The sequence below is a fragment of the Marmota monax genome, unplaced genomic scaffold (assembly GCF_021218885.2).
Source record: "Marmota monax isolate L192 unplaced genomic scaffold, Marmota_monax_Labrador192_F-V1.1 WCK01_AAM20220418_F8-fsc00013, whole genome shotgun sequence".
NCBI lineage: Eukaryota > Metazoa > Chordata > Mammalia > Rodentia > Sciuridae > Marmota > Marmota monax.
In genome coordinates, this window is record NW_026692202.1 from 1370184 (window position 1) to 1383400 (window position 13217).

General features: G+C 40.0%; 1 protein-coding gene across 6 annotated transcripts in view; it reads right to left on the minus strand.

Moving 5' to 3' along the window:
- Positions 1 to 3045: 3045 nt before the first annotated feature.
- The window catches only part of Armc2 (armadillo repeat containing 2), a 102997-nt gene continuing 92825 nt past the window's right edge, over positions 3046 to 13217 (minus strand). For 5 of the 6 annotated variants that reach the window (XM_046430333.2, XM_046430325.2, XM_046430349.2 and 2 more), the window contains 3 exons: positions 11859 to 11991; positions 11227 to 11387; positions 3046 to 3821 (listed from right to left, as the gene is read on the minus strand). In XM_046430333.2, coding sequence (XP_046286289.1) covers positions 3664 to 3821; positions 11227 to 11387; positions 11859 to 11991 — 452 coding nt within the window. In that variant the 3' untranslated portion in view covers positions 3046 to 3663. Of the gene's footprint in view, positions 3822 to 5078; positions 11019 to 11226; positions 11388 to 11858; positions 11992 to 13217 lie in introns of those variants that run through there. The other variant, XM_046430340.2, reaches the window with a different exon arrangement.

Consider the following 13217-nt stretch of genomic DNA (forward strand, 5'->3'; position numbering starts at 1 on the left):
GAAAACTGGAAAATCCACAAATATGTAGAAATTAAATAACATACTGTTAGTCAAAAAATAAATCACAAGGGAAATTAGGACATATCTCCAAAGAAAAGAAAATTTGCCAAATCAAAACGGATGCCGCAAATGCAGTGCTAAGAGAGAAGCTAGTAGTAGCAAAACCTTACATTAAAAAAGATCTCAAGTCAACAATCTCACCTCTCTATACCTCAAGGAACTAGAGAAAGGAGAAACTAAACTCAAAACTAGCAGAAGGAAAGGAAGATTAGGGCAGAGACAAATGAAATGGAGAGCAGAAAAACAATAGGGAAAAAAAAATCAACCAAACTAAGAATTGAATTTTTGAAAAGATGAACAAAATTAGCAAACCTTTAACTAGATAAAAAGGGAAAGAGATTCGAATAACTAAAATTAGAAATGAAAGAGGAGCCGGGTATGGTGGCCACATCTGTAATCCCATCTACTCTGCAGGCTGAGGAAGGAGGATTTCAGGTTTAAGGCAATTTAATGAGACCCACAGTCTCAAAAATAAAAAGTGGGCTGGGGATATAACTCACTGGTAGTGCACCACTGGGCTCAATCCCTAGTACTGCAAAAGTAAACAAAGAAAAGTTAAAAAATGACATACCTAAATTTATAAAACTCTTAGAAGAAAATGGGGGAAATTTTTCATGACACTGGATTTGGCAATGATTCTTCTTGGACATGACACCAAAAGCACATGCAACAAAACAAGAAACAAACAAATGGAATTATATTACACTTAAAAACTTCTGACTTCTATGCAAAGGATACAATTAACAGAGTAAAAAACACGATGTATGGAATGGGAGAAAATACTTGCAAATAATATATCTAAGTTAACACCCAGAATATATAGGACTACAACTCAACAACAACAAAAACAAATAACCCAATATAAAAATGTGCAAAGGTTTGAATAGACACTTCTCCAAAGATAATACCTAAATGGCCAGAAAACCAAAAAAATATGAAAAGATGCTGAATGTGATTAATTATAAGAGAAACACAAATCAATACCAGAATGAGATATCACATCATACCCATTAAGATGGCTGCTACAAAAAAAAAAAAAAAAGGAAAAGGAAAAGTAACCCATTGATATAGATGGAGAGAAACCAGAAGCCCTGTACACTCTTGGTGAAATGTAAAATAGTATTGCCACTACGAAAGCAGTATGGAGCTTCCTCAAAAATTAAAAATGGAATTACTATATGATCCAGCAATTCTACTCACTAGGGACTGAACATTTGTATCACAACAAAATTCATATGTTGAAACCCTAAGGAGTCTTTGGGAGGTAATTATGTCATGAAGGCAGAGTCCTCATGAATGGGATTTGTGTCACTGAGAGAGAGAGAGGGGGAGGGTATTATACCTACTAGATGAGGATTCAGCTAGAAGGCATATATACAAGAGAACTGAAAGCAAAATCTCAAAGAAATATTCATAGCTGCGTTATTCACATTAGCCAGGATATGGAAGCAACTCAAATTTCCACTGACAGATGGATGGGTGAACAAAATGTGATATATACATACAATGAAATAATATTCAGCCTTAATTAAAAAAGGAAGGAAATGCTGTCATACACCTGTAATCCCAGCTACTTGGAAGGCTGAGGCAGGAGGATCACAAGCTCAAGTTTAGCCTGGGCAACTTAACAAGACCCTGTCTCAAAATCAACAAAAAGAAATGGGGCGTAGCTCAGTAGTAAAGTGCTGCTGCGCAGCCTGTTTCAGTCCCCAGTACCTATTTTTTTTTAGAAAGCAGGGGATCAGGATGGTGGATCCTGTTACATACAATAACATGGATGAACCTTGAGGACATTATAGTGAGTGAAATAATCTAGTCACAAAAAGACGAATTCCATATGGTTCCACTATATGAGATAACTAAAGTAGTCGAATTCATAGACTCAGAAAGCAGAATGGTGGGTGCTAGGAGAGGAAGAAGTACAGGGAGTTTAATGGGTGGAGAGTTGCGCTTTATGGAATGAAAAAATTCTAAAGATCTGTTGCAGAACAACATGAATCTACTTAACACTACTGAATTGTACACTTCAAAGTACTCTGATGCTTTACTTAATATGGTAAATTCTACATTACGTGTTTTGTTTTTAACCACATTTTTCTTAAAAAAAAAAAAAAAAAAAAAAAAAAAAAGCAAGTAAGTAGCCCAACTTGCATAAGTCTGATGGAGATGGGTTAGTGTGGAGGAGAACAAGTATAATGATCTCCCACCGTGAGATATTATGCATACTGAAGAAGGAGTAGTTTTTGGGTGGGGAGGAGTTTGGTTTTTTCTCACTGAAAGTAGACTACATAGCTTGCTATGAATAACACAGACAAATCCTTAGACGTTTTTGGAGAGAAAAAAAAAGCTGATTTCATCTATCAAACTGGATCTTTTAGCATGTCCTAATGGATTATGGACAAAGTGAATGTCCCTACATGATCTTGCTGTGCCCTAACCAGGGATGAGTCTCAGATGACTCACCCTTGCAAAGTCTATTTGCTTCTGGAAACATAGATATCCTAATAGACTTGACAGTCCATCCACTCTGGAATGGCTACCCTTCATCCCATGATTACTTTTAAAGTGAGAGATGATCTGTTTTGTCCAACAGTAGTAAACCTTATTTTTATTTCCATATCTTCATTTTACTAGTACAGGATAACAATAGTAATCTCAACTTGTCTTTTAATCATTTATTCAAAGGTCAAATTTATCATACAAAGAATGGCAGACTAATTGCCATGATAATGTTGTAACAGTGAGCACCTACTGCAAATTGTGCACTGGACTGGGCAACTGGCCCACTTGATGGTCTATTCTAAACTGTACTTTAAATAGATATTGTTCTTAATTTAGAATGTAAACCCAAGAAATTAACTTACTTGCCCAAGGTCCACACAGCTAGCCCGGGAGTGCTAGGATTCAAATAGGACTGTCATAAACCTAAGCCTGCACTCATTCTAATGTATTCTATCCACTCTAGACACAGAGTTACAAGTACTGTCTAATCAAATCATTTTATTTCAAATGAAAAGAGAAAATATTCTTTTTTCCTCTAGTTTACTTATTTAATAAAGAGTAGTTGGTTCAAAGCAATATTCTCTGCTTTTCCTATTCATTCCTTCTCTTAATATGAGGACAGAAAAATACTGGTACCTAATCAGAAAATTTATTTTTAGACATACTAAGAAATTAGTACAGATACTTTCTATGATAATGTGTTCCATTCATGTTGACCACTATTCTTTTCATAGACAAAATCTAACAGTCTCCATTGCCTAGTCCATTTAACTTAATGAACTGGTGAGCACTGGAATTCGGGATCTTAAGACTAGCACTAAATTTTTTAATAGAGAAGAAAAAATTATTTACTTAAAAATGCATATATTTTCATCTCACATTTCTCATAGCAGAAAATATAACATGTATATGAATTTTTTTATAATACCTAACAAGAGGAAATGCTTATTTCTTTCTAAAATGTTCAGGCTACTCACTAAAATTGGTATTTAAAAAAACATTCGATATTTGTTAATACTGAAAAATGTTCACAGTTGTTACCACTTCTTAAGAATGAGGGAGACCTGACTTCCTGTTTTTCTCTTGTTAATCTGTGTCGTGTTAGAAAGAGGGAACAGGCAGGGGCTCCAGGAAGGTGTGGTGACTCTGAATTCGGTTTAGAAGCTGCTGTGCCACGGGTTTGAATTCTGTTTCCCAATGGAGTTTGTGATAGTTTTTTAGGTCTTGGTCAAAACTGCCATCCAGTGCTAGTTCTTCATCTGTATCAGAAAAATGAGAATTAAAGCAATTATTTGAAAATGTAATCCTCTTGAAAAGAGTTGAATTTTTGATGATATGAATTAAACTCATCTTGGGTCACCGTTAATAACATGACACTAGATAAGATTTTTTGTTTGTATTTTTTTTCAATTTTTTTTAGTTATACTTGGGCACAATATACCTTTATTTTATTTGTTTATTTTTATGTGGTGCTGAAGGTTGAATCCAGTGCCTTGCACATGCTAGGCGAGCACTCTACCACTGAGCCACAACCCCAGCCCTTTTTGTCTCTTTTTTAAGACAGGGTCTTGTTCTGTTTCCCAAGCTGGTATGACACTCCTGGGCTCAAGTGCTCTCCCATCTTAGCCTGTAGAGCAGCTAGAACCACAGGTGTGTACCACTGCACTCAGTGGAAAAGGCTTTTTTTTAAATGGGAAAAGTTCTTTACTCTCCTTTGTTCTTTACAAATATTTAAAAACAAGTATATTTTAGTCTTTTAATTTAAATGGGCAACAATTTTCTAAAAAAAAAAATAGATTAAACTGAGCTCTTTTCTCAACTACTCTTAGTTTTTTTATACATAAATTTACATCCAAAAGTCAGATCACAATTTATCAGAATAAACAAAGTAAGATTTCTTCCTTACATGCACATTAGAAAGTTAATTATTTCAATAATTGATAGATATAAAATGAGTTAGGAAATGTTAGGAAAGTAGGCCAGTTGAAATTGACTCTTTAAATTTTTATGAAGGGCCGTGGAGCACACCCATAATCAAAATGACTCAGGAGGCTGATGCAGGAGGATCACAAGTTCAACAAGGCCAGCCTTGGCAACTTAGCAAGACTCTGTCTCAAAAATTAAAAAAAAAAAAAAAAAAGGATTGGGGTATATATACTCAGTAGTAAAAGTGCCCCGGGGTTCAGTTGCTGGTATAAAATAATAAAAACAACAACAACTTTCCTGAAGGGCTTGAAATGGAAGTCAGTAATAGAGCATTTGCCTAGTATATGTGAGACCCCAGGTCACAGCAAAAATAAACTTTACGGAAAATTAGAACTTTGCTGACTTCAAAGCAGCTGGGATATATTTCTTTGAAAAAACAATCTATCCTCACACTCCCCAATAACTGAAAACTGGGGTACTTTAAGAAAGAGTATCATAGTCCCAAACAAAACCATGGATAATGTGGAAAACCACTAGTAAAAATAAAATGCAAAATTACAACTTTATTCTTAATGCAAAGGCACCCTGAATTCGGTGAACACCATAAGTATATCCAACCCAAAGAGGAAAGTGAATGATCATTCAAGATTCTATGCTGGCTTGCCAGTCAGAAAATGGGCAGACTTCTTAAACAGCAACCACAAAGTTCCAAAAGGACCATAAATGTTGCTACTTGCACAGTTTGCAAACATTTTTTTTCCCGTAGGGCCAATTAAAACTGTATTTAAAAAATCCTTCATTACTATTTACATCAGATTTTCTACACTGGATATTTGTGTACGCTCAATGTGTACTTTGACACTAAGGGCATTATTGCCACCACCCAGCATAAGATAAGAGACTGCAGAATCCCAGGATGTACCTTCCCCTCCTCCCCCGCTACCAAGTGGACAGCTATGCAGCTCTGAGATAAGCTCCGGGCAGGCATAAACACTTCAGCAAGGCACTCCATGGAGACCCTGTAAGCAAACCTGACTCTCCCCACCCATGAGATAACTAGGGCCTTGATGGGAAGAAAAAACAGTGATGTCTTCAAAGCCCTTCCTGTTCTGCTCTTTCCCAGTGAGAAGAGCCTGCTAGATGCAACGTGACTTTGGGTATCTAGATCAGCTTCTGTGCATTCTTTTCTAGATTTTCTGAGCAATAAATATTTGTTAAGAAAATAATACTCTTGTTTTGTGCCCTTCTTTCCCAAGCTGCTTAGGGGTGAGCACTGTGGCCCAAGAATATGGTAGTCCCTTCCTCTGCCCAAGGCTTTGCTTGGATTTGATAGTTTTGGTGAAATCTGTTAGTTTTTGGATTGTTGTTGTTTGTTTCATTTTTTATTTGTTTGTTTTACAGTGCTAGGGATGAACCCAGGGGTTCTCTACCACTGAGTGACACCCCTCAGCCCTTTTTATTCCTTAATTTAAGACAGGCTTTCACTAAATTGCCCAGGCTGGAATCCTTCTGTCTTCGATTCCTGAAGCTGGATCACAGGGGTGTGTGTGTGTGTGTGTGTGTGTGTGTGTGTGTGTGTATCTAGCAGTTTCTTTTCTTTCTTTCTTTTTTTTAAAATTTTTTTAGCTGTTGATGGACTTTTAATTAATTTATTTATATGCTGTGCTGAGAATCGAACACAGTGCTTCACACGTGCTAGGCAAGCGCTCTACCACTGAACCACAACCCAACCCCCTTTTTTTCCTTTTAATCTAATGTTAAGACCGTTACTTTCCTTGAGGTCCAGCCTATACAGAAATCAGTTACTCCATACTCAGATCATCTTTATTACAATTTGGGTTAGACAAGATAATACATTTAGCCAATAGCTACAAGTAAGAGAAACACAGCCTGAAGTTTCAAATACTAGCAAATATATAAAAAAGTATCATATTATCCTGGGTATTAAAATTTTGAACTTGTACTATAAAGAGCAGCAAAGTGATGATTAAAATGTAGATCTATGATTTTCAAACCTACTGTGATTCACAGTTAAGAAATAACATTTTACATCATGACTATATATATACATTTGGACATTCACATATAAATAAACAAATGATAAGACTACTTACCCTTACTACATAGAATATGTTCTAATATTTTCTTTCTTTGCTACTTCATTGTTTAGGTTGGTTACAACCAACTAAGTTAATTTCATAACTCACAATGTGAAGAAGCACTGATTCAGATAGACAATCATTCTTAAGTTTTCTTTGTGTACTGCACATTTCAAAATATTAAAATTTGGGAAAAGGTATTAGAAAGTATCAAAAGACTCAAAGAAGCTAGGCTCAGTGGTGCACATATGTAATCCCAGCAACTTGGGAAGCTGAGGCAAGAGGATTGCAAGTTCGAGGCCAGCAACTTAGTGAGACCCTAAACAACTTAGGGAGAGCCTGTCTCAAAAAAAAAAAAAATCTTTTTTAATTGAAAAGAGCTGGGGATGTAGTTCAGTGATAAAGCACCCCTGGATTCAATCCCCAGTACTCAAAACAATAAAGCTGCTAGTAATCATTATAACACAAGTATCATTACAGTTCAAATGTCCTACAGCATAAATGAAATTCCCCTACTCCTCGTCTGCTTTTTAGCACAGCTAGTTGTTTGCGGGATCTGTCACTGCCCTGCTCAATCTCTCTTAAGGCACAGTCCTCACCGTTCTAGAAGCACCTACTGGATCTTTGGCATAGGCCCAGCAATATGATCCTCCAATTGGAAGGCTGGGTCCCATTCCACGATTGTCACAAAACCTGAGTGCCAGGTTCCATGCACCTTATAAGGGAGCACACAATGACCCAGTGTTCTGTACATTTGCAACAATAAACCCATCTCCACCTGCCAACTTCCTGAGGAGTTTGTTATGTTCTAGAGAGCCAGGGCCCATCATTGAGAAGGCCCAGATAAACACACCAACAATGAGTTTAGAAGAAGTGACTGTGGTTTACCAGGAATTTTTAGATGATATATTTTTAAGCTTCTTTTCAGAACTGCTATCAACATTTCAACCGCTGTGGAAGACTATTACTCTTTTTCCTAGTCCCACAGCAAGAAAGTTAGGTAACTTTGATGACTGTGTCAGTTGCCTGGCCATTCTTTTCAAAAACAGCACTTTTACCTCAACATGGCTTTTGTGATTTAACAGTTCATCCTGTTTTCAAAATAGCTTTTTTTTTTTTTAAATATTTGGTTTTTAGTTGTAGGTGGACACGATAACCTTTATTTTATGTGGTGCTGAGGATTAAACCCAGTGCTTCAGGCGTGCTAGGCAAGTGCTCTACACTGAGTCACAAACCCAGCCCCAAAATAGCCTGTTTTTGAAGCTATCTTTGCAAAAGAATTGAATTCAAGTATGCTCTCACCCCATCACATTTCACTTGCTGATGCCCAACTAGCCAGACACAGCCATGACCCTGTCAGAAGTAATGGCTTACAAAAAAAAAAAAAAAAAGCCAAGAAGCGGCATAGACTACATAGCCCCCAGGGCTCAGGCTTCATAATTCATAAGAAGAGCTCTTGGTCACCCTGAGAACTGTCATGCTTTGTCCGGTGACTTGGCTCCCTGATCAAACTGTGTTTATTTTTGTTATCCATGCGCAGTCTCCTTCCATGGGATGGGGTGGAGTCGGAGTGTACTATATAATAGGACGGCAGAAAAACACAGGCTACATGTTTAATGTCTCAGGAAAAGTCCTAGCTTCACTCCAGTATAATCTTAGGTAAGTCACCTAAGCCTTCTAGACCGATTTCCCTCATCTGTCACTTAGTAAACCTCAGAAACATCTTGTGAGGACAAATGAGCATGCTTTTAAAAGTATACAGCCCTCTGAGTGCTGGGGGCATAGCCCAGAGGTGGAGCTCTTGCCTAGTGTGCACAAGGTCCTGGGTTCCATCCCCAGTACATCAAATAGAACCCCAACCCTTCCCACCAAACCCGAAAGCCAAGATCACTATTACAACAAAGATATACCACTACTGCTAGCCAGTCCACAAGCATGTACCAAGCACCAACTTCATAGGAGGGACTATCCTTTCCCAAAGTGGTTCAGTTGGAATGAGGAAATAAACACAAAAAACGAGAATACAGGAGAAACACAGGGCTCATTAACTGCTCTGAAAGGAGTGCAGATTCCCATGGGGAGACTATGGCCCTGGGCCTCATAAGCTATTAGGGCCTGCAAGGGCAGCAGCGTCTGCACAGCCATGCAGGGTATAAGGCATGCACAAAGGCCAGAGGCTGGAGAAACGAGTTCAAGCCCAATGTGGCCGCAAGGCAAGGTTGAGAAGGGATGGGAGGCAGCAGGCCAGCTATAGGGAAGCCTCCAGGTAACTGCCTCCTCCGGAGAAGCTGGCCACAGCCACGCCCTCTTCTGATGGGTCTTCATGCCCTGTGGTCTCATCCTCTGCTTTTCATAGCTGATCACCCAGACTGAAGTAACAAAGGAAGTCACAATAGCCTGTCACAGAGGCAGCAGCCTTTACACCACAGGAGAATGACTCACTGAGCCAGTCACATCTCCTGGAGTGGGAGACAGAAAAGCGTGCAAACCACAGGGGAGACACGGGAGATGCATACAAGTACGGCCTGGGGGGAAGCCTGAGGTGCGAGCCTTGACCAAGCAGGAGTCTGGAGGGATCGAGAGGCAGGGAAGCCAGCCTTTTCCATTACGGCAGGGAGAGAGCAGAGCTGGATCTCTAGAAAGGGGGCACTGCCACTGCAGGGCCTCTGGGGACTATGGCTCCTGAGAGCTTCTCCTGGAGGCTTAGGCAGTATTTATTTCCTGCTTCCTTCTCCCTGTGCATCCTTTCCTTAACCGCCTCACTAACCTGGCTGCATATCAGACTCACCTGTGGAATTTTATTTTATTTTATTTTTGTACTGGGGATTGAACCTAGGGGCAATGAACCACTGAGACACGGCCCCAGTCCTTTTTATTTATTTTTATTTTGAGACAGGGTCTTACTGAATTGTTTGGGGCCTAGCTAAATTGCTGAGGCTGGCTTCCAACTTGTGATCCTTGCTTCAGCCTCCCGAGTGCCTGGGATTACCGGGGAGCACCACCACATTGGCTCACCTGTGGAACTTTATAAACCACAGATTCTCAGCCTCCCACCAGAGTTCCTGAAGCAGAATTGCCATGGATGGGCCCAGCAGGTGTTTTCTTTAACTCCACGGCTGATTTCAATATTCTGTCCTTATTGAGAACTGAATTAAGGCAACCTGAGCATGCACTTCTACTTCCTGCACCCTGAGAGTTTAACATTCACAAAGCAGACTGTGAATCTCAATAATTTAAAATCTTATATTTGTCTTATTCAGTATTATAAAAACATGCAAAATTTTATTTACCTGGAAAAACAAACTTCACAACAGCCTAGCAAAACTGTTTATTTGAACAACACCTGGGTCTTGGTTCCTGTTCAGTAATATATCGTCACAACACTTAGCATTTATAAAGCACTTTAGCCATCTTTTGAAGACTTGCTAGGTGTCAGACATGGTATTAGGCTCTTGGTACACATCTGCTCATTTACGACCCTAACGACCCTCCATGGGTCACCCCCATGTTAGTGGTGATAAAATATAAATTCAGAAAGGCAAAACCAAGGTTTAAAAATTTGTGAGGACAAGGACCTAAACTCAGAACTGTTTGACTACAGGCCTTCACTGTACTCCCAGGATACTTGTTTGAGTCTCACAACTAACTCCCTGGGGCAGGCAGGTATTATCATCTCCCCCATTTTAGGGATATAAAGACAGGCCAGGGGAGGGGAGGTCCTCTTGTCCAGTCATCCCAAAACCAGACAGGAAGATTTGAACCCGCTGCTCTGACTCACACAGCACCTTTCCACACAGCCTCGAAGATCCAACACAGAGGCTGGGCAAGGATGGGCATGGTTCCTGCAGGTGGGGAAAAGGATCACTGGAAACACTCAACTCTTTTACTGACCCAAATCATTGTTTCCAGATCAAACCCAAGTTGAAAAAAAAAAATTATCCTAAAAATAAAAAAGGTTTAAATGTAAGAAATGAACCTCTTTGATTTGAGAAATTTCAGTATCTACCTTTCATGGCCCTGGACCCCACTGTACCCCAAAATAGTTTCACAGACCCTTCTCCACGTGACATTTTTAGCATAGTTTCTAATTAAAATGTATAGATTCATTTAAAAGCATGACAATTCAGAGTAGCTTTTTAATCATATTTTCTCAATTACAACATTATTTGCATACTTTTAAACAACAGATACATTAGGCTGAGATCATAAATATATATAATATATATTTGGGGAGAAGGATGCTGGGGAATGGACCCCAGAAGTGCTTTACCATTGAGCCACATCCCTAGCCCTTTTTATTTTTTGAGATAGGGCCTCACTATGTTGCTGAGGCTGGCCTTGAACTTTCAATCCTCCTGCCTCGAAAGCTGCTGGGATAATAGGCATGCACCACCATGTCCGGATTATGCTGAGATCTAATACTTATGCAGCCTGTAGAAAAAAAAATTTTTTAAGTCCATAGAATAAATCATGACAGGATCCAAGGAGTTAAAATCCTTCTGTAACACTTGTAAATCTTTAACATTCTCCGGTTGTTTATAGAAAAACAGCCACCCAAATGCAGACCAATCTTTGCCTGTACAGGTCACAGAAAACATTTTTCTTATCTCACGTTGATAAAACTCACATACTCACTTACTTAAAAATGATGACAACAGGACTAGGAGTGTGTTGATGTCTTCATCTCCAAAGCATGCTGAAGCCTTTGTGATATTCTCACTGAAGTTCCATAAAGTTTTACAAACCAAGCAGGCCAGCTGCCAATCAGTAGGACCAAAATCTCTTAAACAATCTACCAACCTGAATTAATGAAAAGTCAAATTGAGAAGTTAATAAGTCAGAAGTTATTACATATTTAAGTAGCCACAAAGTAACAATATCCTCTTTTTTTTTTTTCCTTTTTTAGCAGGGGTGATGGAATCCAGGGCCTCACACATGCTAGGAAAAAACTGAGCTACATCCCCCGTGCTTTTTATTTTTAATTTTGACACAGGGTCTCACCAAATTGCCTAGGCTAACCTTGAATTTGAAACCCTCATGCCTCAACTCCCCAGGGTACTGGGATTACAGGTGTGCACCACTGTGTCTGATGATAACCTACTTTGGAATGATTTCAAGTGTCCAGTGGAACCAAAATCCTCTCGTTAGCTCCAGCCTGGGGCTTCCAAATGTGAAATACCTTTGCCCCAAATGAATGACAGGAGGTAACTACTCCTCTAGGAAAACTATGTCTTCAGAATCTGAGTCAGGATTCCATGCCTTGAAACTTACTTTTTAATGCCGCCTCCCTCTTTGAGGATGACCCGCTTGTCTTTATCCACAGTGAGATTGAGGAGAACACCACAGGCAGAAAAACAAATGTCCTGATGCTTAGCGTCCAGCAGCGCAATCATGAATTTATGTACTGGGAAGGCAGAGAACAAACGCAGATGGGAGAGAGCTCAGGAGTCCCAGCTGTATCTTGTTTTAGCACAGCACAGGGGCGGGCATGGAGCACAGTGGGATGGCTTAAGAAACCAGAATCCCTGTGAGTGGGCTTATGGGCTTAACCCATTCTTCCTGTTAGTCTTTTTTTCTTCTTTTTTTTAATGATGCTGGGGATCAAAGTCAGGCCTTGTGCATGCATGCTGGGCAAGTGCCCTACCACTGTGCCAAATCCCCTCATTCTTCCTGAGTCTGTATTCATCTTCCAGCCGTGGGTTCCCCAACACTCACCACCCAAGCCTGCTCCCCAGCTTCCCTGGACCCAAACCACTAGAACTGACCCAGGTAGCAGCTCCCTGTCCCAGTTGTGATAGGTTCCCTTCTGGTGAAAAAGAGGGAGCCTGTGACATTATTTCTACTTTGGGTTATTCTGAAGATACTTTTTTTTTTTTTTGATACCGGGGATTGAACCCAGGGGCGCTTATGTACTAAGCCACATCCCCAGCCCTTTTTGTATTTTATTTAGAGACAGGGTCTCTCTGAGCTGCTTAAGGCCTCCATAAGTTGCTGAGGCTGGCTTTGAACTCACAATCTTCCTGCCTTAGCCTCCCGAGCCACTGGGATTACAGGCATGCGCCCAGCCTGAGGAGACTTTTGAACCTCCAGGAGCAATTCTTTAAATAAAGAGTCAGTTTCTGACCAGAAGTTCCCTGATGCGTCCCCAGGGCCAAGTATAAGATGCTTCAACTACTGGAAACCCACCTATGACAAGGCAGGGCTTTCACTGTAGGGACATCTTAGAGCAGGACAGGCTCTGGCCCCGGTGGATTTGTGTTCCCGTCTTCCTAGGAAATGAAACTGGGAACTGCTTGTCCTGCGTTCTGGTCCCCTGTGGGGACTAGCAAAGATTTCAGGGGGAGTGGATACGTGGTGTGCTCCACCTGCTCCTACTTTACAGTACACCTGTGAGGTTCTGCTTTGTTCTGGCCTCAGCCCTACTGACTGGGTGGGGCAATGAGCTTGTCAAAGGCTACATCACATACACAAGGGTCCCAAAGAACGCACCAAAATGTTAGCAGTTATCTGTGGGGCAGTAACATATGGCAATGGATGACAGTTTGAGGCGGCTGCTGATGATGCTTTTTATAAAATTTGCATTATCTAAATTTTCTATCATGAATATGGATAATTAGATTTTTTAAATTA